The following is a 21,742-nucleotide window of genomic DNA, read 5'->3' as shown; positions in this document are numbered from 1 at the left end:
CACATTTAAGAGGTATTTCCCGTAACACTGAAAACCACATATGTATTTCTACTTTCTCGCTTGCACGCACTCAACTTACAAAATTATCTGAGTACAAAATTTAAAATTTTAAGGAATTAAGAATTGATAAATTTCTTCAAAATGCATAAAAATAACCTTTGAAAACAGATGTCCCAAAAGACTAGACACTCACTTTGGACAATAACCTTTTTTTCTTGTGCCCTGTGTTCTTAAATTTTTTAGAGTTCCTCGTGATTACGCGTCATAAAGTGTTAGAACTTCCCTCCATCTAGCAGTGCTTCGTTGCTAATCCCTACAGAGCAATATGCAACTCGAACATAAAATGAATGCACTTCCTGGGGGTTGGGGAGCAACCAAATTATTTAGCATATTGAAATCTCTTTTTGCATTTGAGCATTCTTAAGTTGTTAGTTAGTTAGTGTTTTAATTAAAGTCACACCTCATTAAGTGTTTACTATGCTGCTGTCTAAACCCATTAGAAGTCATTGTTTTTATGTAAATGTATTCCACCTATTTGTAGTTATAATGTGCACAGATAATTGTTAGTAATTCTGTGAAATTTCAACTCTGTGGTTTGTATTCAAAATATGTTTTTGATTTTTGATTTTGTAGGGCCATGAGCCAAAGGAGCCGGAGCAGCTGAGAAAGCTGTTCATTGGAGGTCTGAGCTTTGAAACAACAGATGATAGCTTGAGAGAGCACTTTGAAAAATGGGGCACACTCACGGACTGTGTGGTAAAGTGTCAAATATTAGTTTGTGCTTTTGAAAGGATATAGGTATTTAATCTAGTACAGAAATGCAGAATACCCCCTTCGTTTTTGCAGGTGATGAGAGACCCACAAACAAAACGTTCCAGAGGCTTTGGCTTTGTGACTTACTCTTGTGTGGAGGAGGTGGATGCTGCCATGAGTGCTCGACCGCATAAGGTTGACGGACGCGTGGTTGAACCAAAGAGAGCAGTTTCGAGGGAGGTAAGTTAGTGTTTCAGTTAACCTTATTTCCTAATCTTTACCTAATAATTTAAAATGCTGAATGTAATTTTTGGCATTGTAGGATTCTGTAAAGCCTGGGGCACATCTCACAGTAAAGAAAATATTTGTTGGTGGAATTAAAGAAGATACAGAAGAATATAATTTAAGGGAGTACTTTGAAAAATACGGCAAGATTGAAACCATAGAAGTCATGGAAGACAGGCAAAGCGGAAAGAAAAGAGGCTTCGCTTTTGTAACTTTTGATGATCATGATACAGTTGATAAAATTGTTGGTATGTAACTCTTTAGTGAGAAATTACTTACGGGATAGAAGTGTAACATGAGATTTCAGAACAGCAGCGTGTGGAATGTAAGATGTTGGCGTAATCAACTGCTTGCCTATTGTAAGAGATGGGGTGGATTTAGTGTTCCTTTTAAAAGTGGGGTTATGCCTTACAGTAGCTTTCTATGAGAGTTTTACAGCATATTGCTTTCAATGATTTGATTTTCTAACTCTTTCCTATTTTACAATTTTCTCTAGTTCAGAAATATCATACTATAAATGGACATAACTGTGAAGTGAAAAAAGCACTCTCAAAACAAGAGATGCAGACTGCTAGCTCTCAGAGAGGTGAGCTTGGAGTTGTGCATGGTTATTTTATGTGACTGGTTTTCAATTAATGTAATTTAAGTAAAATATTTTGTAGGTCGTGGGGGTGGCTCAGGCAACTTCATGGGTCGTGGAAACTTCGGAGGCGGTGGAGGGAACTTTGGCCGAGGAGGAAACTTTGGTGGAAGAGGTAGGTGTCTGGAATGTTTATATAGAATGTGATTTCTGTTTTTTTATTTCCTGTAGCAGTTGGCTTAAGCACTTAACACGTGTTCAGGAAAACATTCTCATCTGTTTTGTATTCCAGGAGGCTATGGGGGTGGTGGTGGCGGTGGTGGGAGCAGAGGAAGCTTTGGGGGTGGTGACGGATACAATGGATTTGGTGATGGTAAGTGTGTAGTTCACTTCCCTCCTCCCCTCCCCCCCCAACGTTATAACCAGCTGTAAGTCTTGCCTTACCTTGGAAAACCAAGTCTGCTTTGGTGATAACGTTTTCTACATTGTAGAGCTGTGAAGAGTTAAAGGTTTTTTGTTTTCCCCACAAAATGATGGTTGGAAAAAAAATACTCCTCTGTATTTACCCTTTAAATAACCTCATGTCATGAGGTCAGACAGCAGCTGTTTATGATTATTGAGAGTTAAATGAAGATTCTGGTGTCAGTTGAGATGACTAAAACTGAATAAAGCAGTGACCAGCTAACATACCAGAAATCTTTTCAATCAACTGCAGGACTTTTCATGGCTCAGTAGTGTCTTTTTCGTGATGAAGTTTGAATGAGTATCCAAAATGCATCTAAAGAGAACTGTGGAAATTGCCAAATGGCTGTGAAAGTAGCATTTTTGGGGGGAAGGGGGGAAGATGAGGAAAGTAGCATGTAGTTATTTATGTCCTTATTCTATAAGCAGATATACGTAGTGATGTTGAGTTCTTTGGAACTATTTCCCAGTTGGAACTACTACATCAAAATGTCAGAGACCAGATCAGCATCTGGAATACTAAGTCTTTCAGATATGCTTTATGTGATTAGAAAAAAAGAATGTTCCATAGCTTTGACACACATGTAAATAAAGCTGTACGTCTAGATAAAAACTGTAAACGAGAATTCTTTAGAGCGCTTTGCCTACTGAGTCATCTCAGTTCAGGGGAATAAAGAGGATGATACACAGCACTGACAAAGCCGTTTGTGTAAAGAGGCAGTTATTACATGTAATGGGTGGTGGTGGTGGTAGCAGCAAGCTTATGTCTTTTTGTGAGCCAGAATGAACTTCTAAGTATCATGCTTCAAGGGTATACATAAACTAATGGGTTTGTTTTTCGTTTGGACTAAATAGTTGAGATAAATTTTGCAACCACGATGAATATAATACAGGGAAAACATTGTGGGACATTTTTATTGTGTGTTTTGTTGTTTTTTTTTTTTTTTTGTTAAATGGATCTATTCTTACCAATATTTAGCTTTGGTGGGTTTAGTTTGACTCTTGTCTTGTTCAAAGGTGGCAACTATGGAGGTGGTCCTGGCTATGGCAGCAGAGGAGGTTATGGTGGTGGTGGAGGACCAGGATATGGAAACCCAGGTGGTGGATATGGAGGTGGAGGAGGAGGATATGATGGCTACAATGAAGGAGGAAATTTTGGTGGTGGTAAGATGCCAGCTTTAATTAGACATCTGTTTTTTTTAGGCAGGTCTGAGTTGTACAGTACCTGAAGTATGATACTGCATAAAATGAGTTGTACAATTAGGTCTTAATGCAGAATGGTATGTTACATAAGGAAAGTTCTTTTCCCTCTGGATCAGCTTTATACACTATACAACATTGTTTTGCCTGGAATTTACTTTTCAAAAAGGAGCAGCTCTAAGTCTGTGTGTGGAGGTGGAGTAGGAGAATTTTTAAACTTCTGACCATTTGAAGTATGCTGTTGCTGTCAGATACCAGTTCACATCATGTAGATCACGTCCTCCTTGGTGAGGATTGTACATCTAAGTTTCTATAAGCTTTTTTATTGTTTGCCTGTGAAATGAGCTTCTCCAGTTATTTTTATAAAAGCAGTTCTTTTGCCAATTACACATTCTAATTAGACTAACTGGAAGTCGCATAATTATAATACTGTTTTACAGCCTTAACTGGTGTAAACCCTTGATGAGTATATTTAAAATCTATGTTAATATCTAACCAAAATACATCTAGCCATGTCCTGTTGTATGATCAGTTTAGCTGTGTTCTACGTTGTCAGTATTAAATTCTCTGCAGGGATTTCTGAACAATAAGGTTCATTTTTAAATCTGGGGTAGCTTCTATGGAGGCCTTTAATGATAGACAGGATGTTTCTGGCAAGGGTATCTCTCAAATACAAAAACAGCTTAGGTGCTTTACTAGGATTGTTGGTGAAGGAACAGTAAGAACTTGCAAGGACTAGTGCAGATTTGGGGAGTTAAGCTGCAAAATCTGCTGCATACTTTATTATATCCTCTTATGTGTATATGCAGCATGCTCGTTACAGTTCTATCACTTTTTAGAGCAAATAAATTGTATGTAGTTTATATTATCGTCATACATACAAAGCTTTGGGTAGTAGAAGAATGACGGTGAAACTCATGTGCTCTTCTGAGTTTGGAGGCCTTGAATTTGGCCTGTTTTGTTAACTTCAAATTGCCTACTCACACCTGTATAAATTTTCTTACGTAGCATGATGCGTTTCATCTTCAACGAAATAACAGTTTTTAATCTTCAAAATGCTAATGGTCTTCTGTCATTTGTGCATTGTGAGTAGAGGTAGCATGCAAAGCGCTTGCAATTCTATTTTAAATTGTTTTAAACAGTTACAATTTACATTTACATTGGATGTCGTAATTGGGCAAGCTTCATGTCCTAAGTGTTGAACAAAAGTGGCTTTATAAATTTGCATTTGTTTCAGGTAATTATGGTGGAAGTGGAAACTACAATGATTTTGGCAATTACAGCGGACAACAGCAGTCCAACTATGGTCCCATGAAAGGTGGTGGCAGCTTTGGTGGCAGAAGTTCAGGCAGTCCCTATGGTGGTAAATATAGTTTTGTACAGAAAATATTTTTTTGGTTTAAAATTTCTTGTTATTCTTGTATATCAATATACACCCTATTTTTTGTAGGTGGTTATGGATCTGGAAGTGGAAGTGGGGGCTATGGTGGTAGAAGATTCTAAAAATGCTACCAGAAAAAGGGTAGGTGTAATGCATATTTATAATGATGATTAATAATGTACAACTGTTCACTGAGAGTAATAATTTTCTTATCCTGTATTCAACAGGCTACAGTTCTTAGCAGGAGAGAGAGCGAGGAGTTGTCAGGAAAGCTGCAGGTTACTTTGAGACAGTCGTCCCAAATGCATTAGAGGAACTGTAAAATCTGCCACAGGAGGAACGATGATCCATAGTCAGAAAAGTTACTGCAGCTTAAACAGGAAACCCTTCTTGTTCAGGACTGTCATAGCCACAGTTTGCAAAAAGTGCAGCTATTGATTAATGCAATGTAGTGTCGATTAGATGTACATTCCTGAGGTCTTTATCTGTTGTAGCTTTGTCTTTCTTTTTTCTTTTTATTTTCCCATTACATCAGGTATATTGCCCTGTAAATTGTGGTAGTGGTACCAGGAATAAACAAATTAAGGAATTTTTAACTTTTCAATATTTGTGTAGTTCAGTTTTTCCACATTTAGTACAGAGAACTCTATAACAGAAATAAAATGTAGTTTAGGGTGTTTCCTTGTTAGTTAATAGAGAGGATTAATGCATTTCTCAATTACTATTTTGTATTAATTTAAAGTTAACAATAGAAACACCTATTGATTTGCAGTCTTAAGAGGTCTAGTCTCAGTGTATATATGTAACTGTCATTGACATGAGTTACATAGGCATACAGAGGGAAAACATCTGTATGTTGCATTATAGTTTGTTTAGATGTATAACTAGGATTGAGTTACTCAAATTAGTGTTTGTGAATTATAGAACTAAGCTTTACCTTAATGAAAATCTCAAATTACTTTTTGGTTTGTGCATATTTTTTTAATTTGTAGTTCTGTATTAGTACTAGCGCTTCAAGAAAATAAGGCATGATAAATATTTTAACAAGACCAACTTTAGACACATTAACGCTGTCTCCCGTCTCATTTGAGATGTATAAGGGATAACTGCAGTTGCTTAAGTCTTGGGTGAAGAGAAAAAGAAACTTGCTTTTTACCTTTATATTTATTGTAATTCCCGAGAAGTTAAGGTGGGGGGAATCAAGTGCCTGTTTCCTTGGGATATACAATGATTCTGTTTCAATAAAACTATACTTTGGGGAGGGTGGCTTGGAATTTTCATCCCCTTCCTTTGTCCCCGTTTCCCTCTCCCTCACACCAGACTGCGCTGTTTCAATCAAATGAGGCGTCATAGTGAGAGTAATAGGTATGTTCCTCAATAACTTAATGGCTATATACTTTCTTGCATGCACCCTAGGCAATTTTCTGGACACATTCTTCTGACTGGGAGCCAAGGGTAGCACAGGTGTAATCACTGACAGTCCCAGGTAATGCGTTCCAAAAGCCCGTCCACGATGGGCTCTAAGTAGTATAGTTTTCAAGCTTTTTCCCTTGTGAATGTCTACGCTCAGCTAAGAGCTCAAAGAGAAAACAAAACATGATCTAGTTGTATTTTACTGACTAGAAACACTTCCCACAATGTAGAATGGTACAGTCTTGAGTTTCCACAGATAGAATGATAGTGTGTTACAATTTGATTTGATGCACTGGAGTAGCAAATCTTATCAGCACATATGGCTAGAAATTGTACTTAATTCTCACTTCTGACCTCCAAATTAAGGCACTGCAGTCTGTCCTTTTCTCAGCTGATGTGAATTCTCTCTCGACTATTGCCAGGACAGTGCTTTCTGTCAATTCAGACTCAGAAGAGTAGGGACCCAGTCAATAGAAGACATACTCAGACACTTGACAATATGGTATTGGAATTATTCACACCTGTTTCACTTCTGGGTCAATGTGCAGTATAAGGTAAATGCCATTCCAGTGTAGGAATGAATCTGCAAAGATGTATGAAATGGCTCAAGGCATAATCAGTCATATTAATAATGAATTATAATTTTAAGAAGTAGTAGAAAAATGAGTGTGTTGTTTGAAAAAAAAAATTAAACAATGTTATTTAAACACTGTTATTGGAGTGTATTTAGACTGCAGTACACTAAAACAAGGAACCGGTGTCAAGATGGTAGCCTCCAAACTGGATTTCAAAGTCTGCTTATTCTTTTCTGTGGAGTTTTAACATATCTCTAAAGTTAAAGCAAGAATTGGTGATTAGTGAACGCTTCTGTTGTTGTACATATTAATTTGGGCTTGGGGGGGGGAGGCTGTATTTCAATAAAGGCTTTTTTTAAACAACCCATTTGGAGTTTGAAAACATTGAAAACTAAACCACAACTCACTAGGGAGTGAGCCACCTAACTACCGAATTGCTTTGTACGTTACTACGCCTAGAAGATGTGTAGACTTGTACCTGGGGCCTGCATCTGATTGCAGGGACAACTGGAGGATGGGGTTGATGTCCCTTCTGACAATTGATCTGGTATTTCTAAATTTTTTTTAGAATGTATTGACAGTGTTCTTTTTAACAGGGCCTCTTGTAGCTGTACTGTGACAACAATGTTAACTTTGAAAAATAGTGTCATAATAAACTTTATGAACAAGATCTGTATGCAACCTTTTAAGAGATGGATGTAAGTGACCGCTTTGTAGGTGGGTGGGGTAGCTTAGCTGTTGTTTGTGATGTGGAAAAGTGTAAGGACAGTGATTAACCAGCTTTAAAGAACCTAGGATGTACTTCTTTGATCCATACTTTGCTAAGGAGACTCATAAGACAGGACTTCAGCAGCCTATTGAGTATGGAGAAGTCAGCATAATTAAAGAATGACAAGGCAGCAGGAGCAACAGCTTCAACTTCCAGAAAAGTGAAGGCATAAGATACTGTGCTGATAGTGAGCAGCTTTCCAAAGGCTAGTTAAATCTGCTTATCACAGCTGAAATATCGAAGAAAGTCTAGCAAGAGTTCTTCACCTTTTGGAACCTCCTTGAGTGATAGCTACTTGAGTTGACTCAAAATCAATAGGTCTAGCATTTAGACCTGAAAGGAAGGGCAATGAGCATAGGTAAGGTTTGCCTTTAAAATTTTTCATGAATTAAAAAGAGTAGTGGGAGGTTTTTAAACAAGGTAAGAGTAATTTCTTTGATTTTCAGGTTGAATGAGAAGCTGCTGCTTGACAAAATGGGGAATGTCTTGCACATCCTCTTCAATTGAAGGTTTCTGACTGGGTAAGATTTGTAGCGTATAGTAAAACACTTGTTTAACCCTTATTTCCTTCTAGGCTTTCCTTTGCCAGCCCTTTAATATCAAGGAAAGCCTTAAGTATTCCGAAAGAGCAAGTATTCTGGCACATGTCATCCAGTGTTTCCTGTTCTGGATGGGGGTTGCTTGCTGGCATAATTGCTATTCAAGAATCTTCTGTTCCTGGCAGGTACAAAATCGGTGTGTGTCTGAGATAAACAAGACAGAAATGATAAATGTTTTGAAATATGTGCTCCAGTTGCTGTGGGGAGTGTACTGTGGGGGTTTTGAGAAATTGTTCGTTACCTTGTAACAGAAAGAGACGCCTTACAGAAACCCAGAGACGTGAAGACCCTGAAGCGGTTCATCACAATTCTCAGTAGTGCGTGATATGCTGCTGCTGCAGTAGTTCTGTAAAGGCACTTTGCATTGGTTAGAGCAGTGATTTCCCTCCTAATACATTCATCTTGGCTTACCAGGTGGGTTTGTATTTACCAGCACAAATCAAGAGACTTCCCTTTCAGATTTTTGGTGCTTTCAGGCAGGGTAGTTTAGTGGAGGCTAATACTGTCAGGTGACACCCACCTGAAAGCACAACTGCGTTTATACAGATGAATGGCAATAAAAGAACTTTCCATGGAATCTGCTTTTTTGCACATTGGTTCTTAACTCTTGGAACATGTATTTCCTTTTCTGCATCTTCAATTGTTGCAGGTCTGGGATATTTTTAACTCTTTTTATATAGTAGTCTAGTACCTACTTACACTTGCCAATACATTTTTGAGTCTGTGCGTTATTTTTAAGTCAGTTTCTATTTTAGTGTTACTCAGAAAATAAAGGCAAATGGAACCTGCGCATTTCAGTTGAACCCGGGGCTTAGGCATGTTCACAGACTGATTCAAGTAGTTAAACTTGTTACCTGCTGTCTGTAAACATCCAGAAAGCAAACTCTTGCCATTGTAATGTACAATTAAAAGTTAACTTGGAAGTTGCAACAGTAACATTGAGATTTTCATATAATCAGGAGCTGCTTAATGGAAATCTCACAATGACCGTGTATGTTTTTAAAAAAGACCGACAAACGTTTTGGTTAGTCAAGGTTGAGCCAAAATTTAAAACTGTGGCAGTAAGGTCACGGTCTCTCCTTAGTGTAGTATGCTAGACAGCTTGTTGCTGAGGTGACAAGCTTGCTTTCCTACACCTAGAGGTGGAAAACCTTTGGTTTTCCTCAGCTAGGCAGAGTTGCTCTTGTGAGCTCACCTAGGCATCTGTGTGGAGCAACAGGTAACGGGGAAAAGCGTTAGTGTGCCTTATGACTACTCGGTTGAGGGCAGATGCTTTTGTACTTGGAGGGAGGGGGAATGTTACAATTTTTTAACAGTAAAATCTTGAAAATGTTTTAATAACAGTAAGTTTTAACAAAAGCTCTTTCTAGTTTGCATCTCATTACTAGGCCTGTGTATAGAGCAAAGCTCTGCCTTTCCTTAACATTAGAGGATTCTACATTGCTGCAGGCTTGTCCTGTGCTCTGGAGGGGTCTTTTTGCACCAGGTATAGAACTAGATATTCACTGTTAGAATTATTTTCACACTTGGATGTATAACACTCTTGTTAGACTACTTTGCTTAGTTTCAATTATTCGTACCCCAGTTTGTTCAGAAATAAACCTTGTCAAAGCTAAACATGTCCTTAAGGAGTACTTCGTCAAGTGTATCTTTGTCCAAGAGGCACTTCCAAGAGTTAAGAATATTGTTTCATGACTAGGTTTTTCGATAGTTGGCTGCTATTGAAAATAGCAGCTGTAAATGTAGATGGAGGTGTGAAGATGTAAAGTTAACGAAGCATTGGTCCCTAAGCTGTAGTTCTACAGAAGTTTGTTTGATACCTAAACCTGTGTGTTAATCTAAAAGCAAATGGTACCTCCAGGCAGTAAAAACGTATTTCCCCAAAAGGGGCTCAGGTTGCTGCAGATGTGATAAGTATTTTGTTATTAAAGAACAGTGAAATTAAGCACAGCATCTTAACTTTTATATCCTTTAAATATTTAAGGCGGGAAGGGGAATGCTCCTAGTCTCTCAAGCATTGATTGTGTGATGTACTGACTTGCTGTCTTTGGTCCCTGTGTTTAAGACATTAACATGTTTTCATATAGTCTACACTGTGGTGAAATACTCACTTACGTACCAGTCTGTGGTCTCTGACAAGTATTTGTATCTTAAATTGTGTGGAGCATGAAAGATCTCGAGTATCACTAAAGTTCGGATATCTGATGGATGATTCTTTTTCTGCTGTGGGTGCTACAGGTTGACATCTCTATCTAAGATTAGCTTTTTCCTGAACTAAAGTAATCCAAGTATCTCCGTAGAAGAAAAATGGCCTTCATGTAGAAGATAATATCGCAAGATTGGAAACAGAATAATATGTTAAAACTGGCAAAGACTGCAAGAGCAATGGTGCTAGTGTGCTGAAATCTTAGAACTTGTGGTTAAACAAGTTTAAAAATAGCATGGAAATTTAAAATTTCAGTATAGTCCATAATGGATTGAAATTTGTTAAAATATTTCAATTTTGTATCAGAATAAAGTGTATGTTGTCAAATGACTTACAATCTAAAATGCGTTGCCATCACTTTTTTTTAGTGCTGTAAGGAACACAAAGCGGTCTTAAATTATTGCAACACATTTTGTTACAGGATCATCTTTCCAACTCGGGACAGCAAGTCAGAAAACCTTGGTTCAGCTCAGCTCCTCAGCTTTACTTTTAATAGTTTTAAAACTGAATGTTTTGGTCAAGAAATAAATGGTCTCCACGGGGAGACTTGTCAGTGTATGAGGTCAACATTGTGTGATGCATTAGACTTGTCGATGTCACTAGTCACTCTCAGGTTTGGGAACATACTCTGTACCCCAGCAATAATAATAAAATGAAGGATGTAGTTTGCAATCTGATGTCTTCGCATATACCAAAATAATCTAATGTGAATATTTTTTTTCCTTAATGATGCGTTGGGTGTTTCGATGCGAGTACAATGTTCACTGTGTTCATGATACGAAAAATGCTGGTTTAAACTGAAGGCAAGTTGTCGTGGTCCGAGTTACTTCAGACTGATTCTTTGCCTGGTGGAATTCAAACAAGGCTTCTGTATCAGCTGCAGGTTTTTTGTTGTTGCTCTTTTCATCCTGGTAATGGAAGGAGGTATCCCTGTATTAGGTTTTAGACATGTGGGTGGCATGAATACAATGGCCCCTGCAAAGGCTGTAAGGATGTTGTTTGCATTAGTGCTAAAATAAGGAACAAATTGAAGTGGAGGGCAGGGGTTTACTGAGGTCTCTGTTTCATAGCCAATTTGTCATTAAAGTATTTATATTACAGCTAGAGAGAACATTTTCTCTGTAAGTCAGACATTTGATAGCCTAGTTAATGGCGGGGGGAACCCAGGAGCTCTTCCTCTTTAGGTTCTCTGTGCTTTGCCATCAGACCTACCTGTGTATTAGAGCCACTGCGTATCAGTGTGGAAAGACTGTCAGGGCCATAGCTCGGTGTGCTTCCTCCTTAATGCTTATGCTCTAAAATTGCCATCCTTAAATACGGATTAGATCCTCTTCCTTTAAATGGCAGTGGTGTCCCACATTCCCCTGGTGTTCACGAAACTTGGCGATTGTTAGAGGTGTTTTCCTTCCTAGGCAGTGCTGGTGGCAAAGTCAATAGAGGCACGTTGGAACAACAGCAGCAAGAAAAATATCCCTGACTGCTGCAGTATCTTTGATTTAGTTTAGCTGGTGCTTGGCTGCCCTGTCTAGAGCAAATAAACCTGCTTCGTCCATCAAATCCAGCCTCTAGGTTTTCAACCATCGGTATTGACCATTTGCTCCAAAAAGAGGAGTGCTCTTACATTCAGCATATGTCAAGTACTGTGGGACGGACTGATGGGCTGTTAACAAGGAAGAAGGTCAGTATAAACAAGGTAAGCAGCCTCAAAGCATAAGTTGGGTCTTCTGCAAAAACACAAATGTTACTACTTGATGTAATGGACAGGTTCCTAGTGCTTCTGGGGATGTTGGAAATCTGAGGCTACAGGTTTTTTCACGACTTCGCTGTATCTGCTGCCTCAGAAGCAGATGTTTTGTGGGGCGGGACCTCACTCGAAAGTTTGCAGCAAGTAACACAGCATGAGAAGTTGTGTGAAACTTAATTTTCTCTTAAGGTAGGCAGGACTGGAACAGCTGGCAGTCCCAGCTTTAGGTACAAAGACTTTCTTTGGGTACGGGCACTTGGCCATTACACCTACCTTTTAAAGAGGATGTAGTCAATAGGATCATGGTTCCCAGCATTCCGCTGCCCTGGAGCAAAGCTACCTTCTTGGTGAAGCTGTTGTCACTGCTCTGCTTTCCTCCCCCTGCTCTTCTCTGGTTAGCTGAGGCTGCGCTGCAGATGAAGTGTGAGAGCGAGCAAGCGAGCGTCTGTGTTCGCACCAGGTACCAGAGAGGCCTCTGCTATTCAGAATCGGTAAATGAGTTAACAGGAAGGTGAATGATAAGATGACAAAGATTGGAAATAAAAAATTATTTGGGGTAATAAAAACAAAAGCTGATTGCAAGGAGTTACACTGATACCACTGTGACCAGCTGGACAATAAAATAGCATCTGAAAACCAACACTGGTACCTACATAATTGTAGGCCCCAAACTAGTTAGTGCTATTCAGTGAGAGGGCTTGGGGTCACTGGAGTTGTATGAAAGCAGCAAACAGCACACAACAGTTGAAAACAGGAGACCTTCCACAGCATCCTGTGGCAGAATGATATTCATCGCAACCATAGCGTTATGTACTTCCTCTTTGTGCCTTTTTTTTTTTTTTGAGGACACTCAGAAGGTCTATAAAAAGTGAGATAGTATGGAATTGGGATTATGATAATCTAAAATTGTTCCTTTGGCTTTCACGGCCAGCCATGAGAGGAGATGCTTTCTGCTGGATATGCAATTCCAGCACAGTTAAAATGTTTGGGAGATAAAAATCTCAAGATTGAATTCACCAATGGCTGTATCATTTTATTTAGCATTACCCTAACTTTGTGAATAATGACCTAATGGAAGGCTGGTTTCCTAATCTGATGTCCCTCTTTAAATCCTTTTTCCTACAACATCATTAAACAATCTTTGTGTGTCCTACTCTACCCTTCTTCAGTATCTCCTGTTCCTTCTTTTAAAAAAAATTACCAAAGGTCTTACAAAAGAACTTGGTGTTTATTATACTAACTGAAGTTATGAATAATGTTGTAATAAACAAAATATTCCTAAAATGTTATAGAGCATCAGTGGCAGAAAACCCATTTCAGATTAAGTGTGCCTTTTAGAAGTTTCTTAGAGAAGATAAAGGAAGATGATACGGTTTTTAATGTTCAGATCAATATGTGTGTTTCAAATTATGCATTTTCTGTATTCAAAAAATCCACAAGGATCAAGTACAATGAGCCCCTTTGAAGAGTAAAACGAGTCCATTTGAAGAGTAAACAAACCAATGCTATTTATTTGCCCAATTTTTATTCTCTTATCAATCATAATTTAAATTCCACAATGCTTTTCAATTAATTGAGCACAAGTCCCAAACAGCGCAGTTGGTAGGCAGTTAGATGCCTTTTTCCATAAGCTCCAAAGTAACAGCAGTGACAAATGATGCTTGCTGATCAGCATCAGAGACAGATAGTGTATTTCTAGAACAATTACTCAAAAGTACACAGAATTTTTAGTTGGAAAAATGCATAATGCTGACAATGTCTTAATTAAGAGATTTTAAATGCCTTTGGAGGAAAGATCTCATGAATTTAAGTAGTGTTCAAAGAGCAAAACAAAAATTATGTAAACTTAGCATAGACTTGAAATGTAACTTTGTGTTACACAATCCTTCCCAACAGCAGTTAAAATTATGCTGAAAGAAGCATTAGTAATGCTGACAATGCTGTGCGATACATTTCTGGTTATTAAGCATATTTGTTACATGAAGACTTAGCCTTGGAAAACTAGTGAGGATTTCCCTTCTTCAGAGAAATAAATGTGTATGGAATTAAAAAAAAGTTTAATGAACTGATAAATTGAAATCAAACACTAAGTATCAACTTCTATACTAAATGAAAATCATATATTAAATATAAAGCAAGTATAAATGTGTAAGAAAAACAGGAAACAAACACTATTGCATATTTATAAAAAAAGTATCAGAAGCCATACTGTTTGTCTTGCAAGAAATTATATTTAGAAGGCTAAAATCATTTTTATATATATCAAATAAATCTATGCATATAACAAGAGATAGGAACAGTATATAAATATGGTATCTTTAAATATTTACATGTATATGGAAACTAGTCAAAGTGGTGCTATAAGAGGGAAATGTCTGTTATAAAAGTAAGATTACAAATTTTGCATAATCCATCTGCATTACGCTATTAGTTTTAAACTTGCATCTTCCATAAACTAATTCTTAACTTTAAGGTTATCATTGCATAGAATTACTTGAAAAATATTACCCAATTCTGCATTCCACCTCACAGTAAAAACTATCAGGATAATGATATAAAAATAACAACTCAGAGAACAGTAGCCAGCTGTGCTGCCCTTCAAATTTTAGTCTCTGACTTCTTGCTTTTAGGAACAAGAAAGACATTGCCGTCTCTAGTTTGCTGCAGTGAATATTCACTAGGAGAGTAAGACTTTCCATCTTCATCACGTAGCATGCTGAAGACCTCAAGGTATAAGGTGGTTAGTTGCTTTTTCATTTGACGAAGGCTTTTGTCATGCTCTCCTTTTTCCTTAAGCAATTTCTCTTTCTCATCTTTTAGGTTACTCAAGTCTTGCTCCAGTTCCACTATATTTTCCAGTTTTCTTTTACGGCAATTTTGAGCAGCCACTTTGTTCTTGCCTCTCCTGCGTATATCTCGAATAAGCGCAAGCTGGGCTTCATTGAACTGCTCCTTAGACATCATTTCATTGAAGTCATCAACGGGGAGATTGATGATTTTTTCAACAGGAAAAGGGATCTGCAGAGCTTTTGCTCTTTGCTCATCTCTTGTGAGATGAGCTTCAAGGTGGCCTGAAGGTTTATCTTTTGTGAACGGAGCTTTGGGGTGGCCTGGACCGGCAGGGGGTTCTTTCTTTGGTGTGTTTGTACACTGCAAACTAGGTGTTTGAGTGCTGGGCCCCACAGAAGAAAACACTTGATCCTGGAACTGCAAAGAGTACACGCTAGCATTGCTCTGCGGCACACTTCCAGGAGCACTATCCATGTCTTCCATTTCAGAATCGCTACAACCAAAAGTCTTATCTCCATAGGCAGATGATTCAACAGAGTGTTCGGGCGATGCTACGCTAGAACTTGCATTCAATGAAATACCAGAGTCAGAATCATTACATTCCGGTACGGTTCCTGAGTGGTTGCCATTAAAAGCTTTACACAGTGAGAAATCAGAAAGATCAATAGGTTCACTTAGAATTTCCGTGAGTGATTGACTGATAGCGTTTGTCGTTGCTGTATCACCGTTTGCCTTTGTATCAATAAAGGTGGTGTAGAAATCCTCACAGAAATCAGAGTTTGAAGGGGATGTGTCATTTAAAGAGTTCACACTCAGCTGGCTGGTGTCTTCTGCTGGCAAAATGCTGGAAAAGGGGCCCTCAATACTATCCAGGAAGTCTGGACCGCAGTTAACATCTTTTCTCATGATGGGTAATGAGCTGTAGTAATTATAGCTGTTGTGCATCTCTGTTGGCTTGGTGTCAGGGCTTGTGATTGTGCTTACCTCAGCCAGGTTATCATTTTCAATGTTAAGACACTACATGGGAAATGCAAGAGAGAAGTTGAGCAGCACATCTCCAATTGATAAAGCCTTCTTCTATAACGCACAAACATTAAATATTTTAGCAATCAACATGTACATAAAATGGGTATTACAACATTGCTGTAACCTAGATGACTACAACACACTTTTACTATGGAGAGGCAATCTAGGAAGAAGACTAGACACCTAAGCAAGAGTATGAAGCAACTTGTTCTGGACAAAGCTATTTAGATTAAGAGAGCAGAGCCTCTCAAACTCATGGCACGATGCTGAAGAGACCCTTTCCAGTGCTCTGTGGAAGCTGCTCGGAGCCCTCCTGTTCTGGTAAATTGCTAGTGGGGACCCTGGAGCTGCCAGGTCTGAACTTCTCACAAGCACCACTGCTAGGAATGGCATGAGTACAGTGCACCACTGCTAGGAATGGCATGAGTACAGTAAATGTAAAATTACTGAATGAGACTTGATGAGCATTACTAGCAAACAATTACTTAGCACTCTTAATTTCCTCTTAGGTGATAGATTTCTTCTCCTCAAAAAACAAGATTCTTTTAGGATTTACTGAGTGAAGCAGCTGTTCAGTGCAGAGAAATGTAATTCTTGGTGAAGTAGAAAGAGTACTAACACAACGCCTCGCAAACATTAACTCACCCCACACACTTTTAGTTAAGCTAACATCAGTGTGAGCATCGACGATTATTACACTGATGGGGTTTCATTGGCTACAAGACCAATGTTCTTTCCAACGGGGTGGCAGTTTCTTAACTGAAGCTGAAATAAGTGTGCCTGCTGTCCCCAAAGAATTAGGCAATTACCAAAATGATCCTGTTTCTCTTAAGAAGGGACCACACACTGATTATTTAACCAGAGATCGTTCAAGGCTTAAGCTAAGGTTTTAAATGTGAGGGCTCCTTTTTTTCTTTTCTTCAAACATAATTCGTAAAAGGTGATGCCCTCAATTTAATTACCTCACTTCTTTCAGAAGATTATTCAATTACTATTCAGAATGACTGCACTAGATAATTTTGGTTTGGTTTCTTAATGTATTTTCAGCATCACTGCTGCCTCTTCACAGACAATTGCCCTTGTGGGGCTTTTAAGCCTACCACAGCAGTAAAGATCAGGAAACTAGGAAAATTTTTAAAAATCTAAAAAGAGGAAGGGAAAAAATGTGGAGTGGCAGGAAAAAAGCAGTTCCTGCAAACTTTTTTTTTTTCCCCAAATATGATTTGGATTTACAGGCATTACACTGAGCATTCATCTCTTCTGTTAACAGCATAAAGTAGAGTAGCATCACGCTGAAGCATGATGACATTCTATAGTAACATATTTGAAAATAAATTTATTCAATTTTATAGTCAAGTCTAAGGAAAATATAAATAGAAACATAAGGATAGGAGAAAAAAGCCCCTAGATGTCTTCTGTAATGCACAATTTAGAAATATAGCAAAGCGATTTTTTTTTGTTCCTTTGAAATATTCCATTCATGTACATTACATAATTAGTTCTTACTGAACATATATAAACAGTAGTTATATAACTATACCTGACTCTTCTATGTATCTAAATATACGTTCTATTATCATCTTTATAAAACCTTTTCCTTAGACAAAAGTTGAATGCAAAAGTAACCATAAATGATTCACACAATCAGACACTGCAAAGAAACCATTTACAATAATGCAAGAATGCTTGTGGAAACAATTCCTGTTGTAGATCCATAATTCACAAGTGTCCATTTTTAAGCAGCTGAAATTTCAATCAATCATGATCATGTGTTAACAAGTTGCATACAGAGGCAAACAATGATTTGCTAAACATGGGGAAGTTCTGATTGGGAAGATAGACTGTGCTTTATTAAGGCCTTCTGATAAACAACTAGTTTCCTTCTTCCTACATGTTTTTCAAGATACTATTTTTAAAAAATTAAAGCTTATATCGAGTTATAGACATCCTACAGTATAGAATCCAACATGATAGTCATAATCATCATCTGTTAAGATGCTATTGTACTGCATTCTCCAAAATACCATTCTTTTCCAAAATATCATGCTATTTTTTCAGGTGCCTATCATACTAAACCCTTACCTGTAACTCTGGAAGGGACAATAATTCTTCCCAAACTTGCTCTATGTTCTGCATATTCTCCGCATCAGTAAGTGGAACTAGAACAGGTGACTCAGGTGGCTGAGTTTGATCAGAGGAAATGAAGACTGGGTCGCTATCAATCTGAGCAGGAACCAGCGACTGAAATGCAGCTGAAGAAGCCTGGTGTGTTTAAAAAAAAAAAAAAAAAAAAAATTAAAAAACCCAAACAAAACAACAATAACCACATTAAAAAAAAAACCACTCAAAAAAAACAACTTTGAATTTTCCAAAGCAAAAATCTGGGTTTTGGTGTTCTACCATTTCTGCAGAACAGACAGGTATTTCTTAATAAAAGCAATTTTTGTAAACAATAGGATAATATAAAAATATTCCCATGAAAGGTGTTTTCATATTAAGGAAAGAAATAGGGGGAGAAAAAAAAATCTAGAAACTGGCTGGCGAGGGCTTATCCTTACACATCAAATAGTCTGTGTCAGCATATGGAAATAAAGCAACTCAAATGCACTAACTCCAGAGAGCTGCACGAAGCTCTCTGTAACAAACAGACGAAGTCCACTACCGTTATTTGCAGTAACGACAATGGTTGCCATCAGCTGGCGTTATGCACCAAATCCTGGCTGCAGGATTCAGTAAGCAGAAGGGACACAAGAGTATCACTCCACCCTCTCCGGGCACAGCCCTAGTTCAAGCCTACTACACTGCTTTATTCCAGCTGGAGTCAGCTAGAGGACAAAACTCAAATCATATCACAAATTAATATTATGCTGAAGACAAATCTTAGTAAGAGAAGACATGAGACTGATCCCCTAGAAGACCACTCGTGAAACCGCCGTGCTGAGCATTTTTACCTCATTGTCGTCTATAAATGGGAAAGCTTCTGCCAAGAGCTGCATGCAGTCATCAAAGGACAAGGCCTCTGCTTCTGGTTTTGAAGTCTGTGCGGTCTAAATAGGAAAGTTATGAAAAAAAAAAGTTGCTGCGTCTTTGAATAACTGAAGAATCTTCCATTACAGCAACGAATGCAAATTAATTTTAGGTAACCACTAACATTATGTCTTCCTGTGAATGGAAAAAGGTTTAAACACACTCACAAACTCGGATTAGAGTTTACCTGTGAAAAACCAATTGGTGGCTCAGTATTTTCTGACTGAATGCGCTGAGCTGGCTGAACAGGAACAAATTCACCTGTCTCTTCGTCTAACTCCAGCTGGGCCAGCAAGGCTTTCTCCTGCTCTTTCTGGAGCTGCTCTTGTCTTTCCTTTTCAAGTTTCTTCTGTTTCTCGAGTTCATACTCCTTCCGTCGTTGACTAAAATCAAAAACTTCACGCCTTGCCCCAAGGTCTATATCTTGCCTCCAAAGGATGTCAATCAAGTTCATGTCCTGTAATAGAAATGCTTTTTTTAAGCAAGCATCCTCCCCAGCAGTTTAGAACAATGGCAAAGCTTTTAATTTCTGTATTAAACAGGCAGACTCATGTAACTGAGGCTTATTCTCTTAACCCTACAAAATTATCTAAATAAAATACAGCTCTATATGACCTTTCTGAAGTGTGTGAACTGATGGTTTGGTTGCTGTGGCCTGCACACAGGCTCATAGAAACTAAGCAATTTTTACAATTGGTAAAGTAATACATGAACTAGCCAGAGGATAAATAAATTCTTCTTTCCTAAGATAGCTCATAGAAAACGTAAAGCTATAGAATGAATTATGTCACATTAAGAAAGTAATTTTTAGGAGAAAAGATCAGAAATTGAAGTTTGCCCATGTGAATTTTTTTCAGATTATCTATAAAACTGTAAAAGCTGACTAAAAACATGATGGCAGCTGTCTGAAGTAACTATAATAGCCATACTGCAAAATGTATTTTATAAGATTTATGTTCCATCCTGGTATTAGGTATTAATCTTAAAGATCAGCAGAACAGGGCTTCAGTCGGAGGACAACCTGGTTTCATAGTCACCAAGTGACATAACATCACTGTAGCACTAAACACAATTAAGACTATTACTAAAAAATTGTAATTTAAACCTTAGTCTAAGTTATGTTCTAAGTGCAGTTGGTTCAGAGCAGCTGAGTATAAACTAGAGATCAATAGGTCTCAGATTTTGTGAGTCAGTGGGCCTCTGGCTCAACACAGAGTCAATCATTATCAGACAGCTAACAATGACCTAAATTTCTTGGAAATCATCTACCCCTTGTGGCTGTAGTGTTTCAGAAGACAAGTTAAACTCTGCTATTTAGGGAAAACCAACTGGTTAATATTATTTGATTTGGCTACAATTTCTTTTAATTTATTGCATAAAGGGTTTTTTTGGGGGGAAGGGGTTAGTGGATTGTTTTGGTTTGGTTTTTTTACTGTTCAAATATTCAATATTTTTCAGGGCTGAAGTTTGGACTATTTTCTGCTTTGAAGAATACCTAACACTCAAAAATCATCAGTTTGGATGTCAGCTGATACAGAATTTTAATACTTGGTAGCCACATTTGTCAGATGGGTAAATGGCAACAATTTCTAGCTGGTGCCTGGGAGTTTTGATTTTATGGCATGTTTCATTATTCTTAAAATTACCCTTTAGCAGCAGCACACAAAAATAATGTTCAGTGTTGGGCATTCTCACCAGGCTAGCTCACTACAAATAATATACTGAACACTACGTTTCATTCAAACAGAACTTTAGTGATTCAGTTAGCAGTTCTACATCCAAGATACATTTATTTTGCTATCATATCAAATTAAAACATTCTCTTATCTCTAAAGACTATTTTCAAATAGAGAAGCAAAGTAACCTGAACGCTAAGTCATGTTGCCATTCAGAACGATCACTTCTGTACAACAGTTACTGCAAAAAGCTTTAAGGCAAGTCCACATTTGAACAAACCAATTCAGTATTCTCATTTCTTCATTAAAAATGCTATACCATTAACACTCATATTTATACATTGCACGAACTACTTCTACCACTTACTAAAAAAATTACTTTTCTCTAAAATCAGGCAGTTACGTAAAATACGTGTGTAACACAACGCAGGCATTCCCAAATCTAAGACATATTTAATACACCTTGCTGGGAGAGACCAAACTCAGCTTTAATGGCCAGCAATGAAGAAGCTGAAATAATTACAGTGGCTGCCCAAGACAATGTTTGGTCTCTCCAGATTGGCAGGGTAAAACGAACTAATTAAGTTCTGCAGTAATTGGAGATATTGCAATATGGTATAGCTTCATTAAGGGCCAGTAGTTTACCAGCTGCTCACTGTCTCCTTCTGCAGCAGATTTGAAACTGTTTCCTAGTCTCAGAGCATTTGCAATATGTTCTGGATAAAACTGCAGGATCTGGATTTTAGGGCTCACTTCTGAATTAATCATTTACAAGGCACCATTAAAAATGTGACTCAAAAGATTTTTTTCGTGTGTATAATGCACGAGGCTGTGAATTAACAGAGCTGTTTTCCTCCCTGAGTTGCAACAGACTGCAGCACAAAAATAGCAGAACTGGTGCTCAGTTTCAGTTTAAATAATGAAAAACAAAAGTGATCAAAAAAAAGAGGTACAGAAGGCATAACATGTTTTCCTTAAGAAGAAAAACCACGTAGCCTTAGTGCAAAAACGTAAGGCACAGCTATTAAATCTTTCAGCCATACGACTGGCTATATTTGTTACCAGAATTAAGTAGCTTTGGGTGCTGCCTCGTTTGTGGGATGAGAGATCTCCAAAGACACCAGCTGGCCAAAAAAAAAAAAAAAGCTGTGGCTGTACACCACCTCTGTGTGTGTGCGTGCAGCAATCAATTCAGCAAGCAGGATTATTTTTTTAATGGATATGCTTGCATGGTTTTCAGGATTTTCAGGATCTTG

The 21,742-nt window shown here is 37.9% G+C and overlaps 2 protein-coding genes across 4 annotated transcripts; one reads left to right on the top strand and one right to left on the bottom strand.

Annotated features, from left to right (window-relative positions):
* Positions 1-633: 633 nt before the first annotated feature.
* Positions 634-5,726, top strand: HNRNPA3 (heterogeneous nuclear ribonucleoprotein A3; the record flags this gene model as incomplete). The annotated part of the gene is made up of 10 exons (XM_009576865.1): positions 634-756; positions 847-993; positions 1,076-1,286; positions 1,535-1,624; positions 1,701-1,793; positions 1,911-1,991; positions 3,098-3,244; positions 4,518-4,643; positions 4,731-4,802; positions 4,889-5,726. Coding segments are annotated over 9 exons (1,071 nt in total), but the record flags the coding sequence as incomplete, so codon positions are not given.
* Positions 5,727-14,015: 8,289 nt separating this feature from the next.
* Positions 14,016-19,269, bottom strand: NFE2L2 (nuclear factor, erythroid 2-like 2). Of its 3 annotated transcripts, none has more exons than XM_009576862.1 (4): positions 18,998-19,269; positions 18,735-18,830; positions 17,866-18,045; positions 14,016-15,774 (listed from the first exon to the last, which is right to left on the bottom strand). In XM_009576862.1, the coding sequence occupies exons 1-4, from the start codon at positions 19,262-19,264 to the stop codon at positions 14,566-14,568; spliced, it is 1,752 nt and encodes a 583-aa protein (XP_009575157.1). In that variant the 5' UTR covers positions 19,265-19,269; the 3' UTR covers positions 14,016-14,565. The 3 variants fall into 3 exon arrangements, with proteins under 3 accessions (XP_009575157.1, XP_009575158.1, XP_009575159.1); XM_009576863.1 differs by having other exon boundaries at positions 14,164-15,774; positions 18,735-18,808; positions 18,982-19,264; XM_009576864.1 differs by having other exon boundaries at positions 14,164-15,774; positions 17,866-18,024; positions 18,735-18,808; positions 18,982-19,264.
* Between the last annotated feature and the right edge of the window lie 2,473 nt (positions 19,270-21,742).

Source organism: Fulmarus glacialis, unplaced genomic scaffold (assembly GCF_000690835.1).
Source record: "Fulmarus glacialis isolate BGI_N327 unplaced genomic scaffold, ASM69083v1 scaffold45634, whole genome shotgun sequence".
Classification (NCBI taxonomy): Eukaryota; Metazoa; Chordata; class Aves; order Procellariiformes; family Procellariidae; genus Fulmarus; species Fulmarus glacialis.
The sequence above is the reverse complement of the archived record's forward strand: the minus strand, read 5'-3'. Positions and strand labels throughout refer to the sequence as shown.

What these genes read in the sequence shown, in the direction of transcription:
- NFE2L2 (XM_009576862.1), bottom strand. Translation starts at nt 19,264, where the DNA reads ATGAACTTGATTGACATCCTTTGGAGGCAAGATATAGACCTTGGGGCA. An exon ending in CACCAATTGGTTTTTCACAG is followed by an intron (nt 18,831 to 18,997) that starts GTAAACTCTAAT and finishes TTTCCTATTTAG; the next exon opens with ACCGCACAGACTTCAAAACC. An exon ending in TGTCCCTTCCAGAGTTACAG is followed by an intron (nt 15,775 to 17,865) that starts GTAAGGGTTTAG and finishes TTTCCCATGTAG; the next exon opens with TGTCTTAACATTGAAAATGA.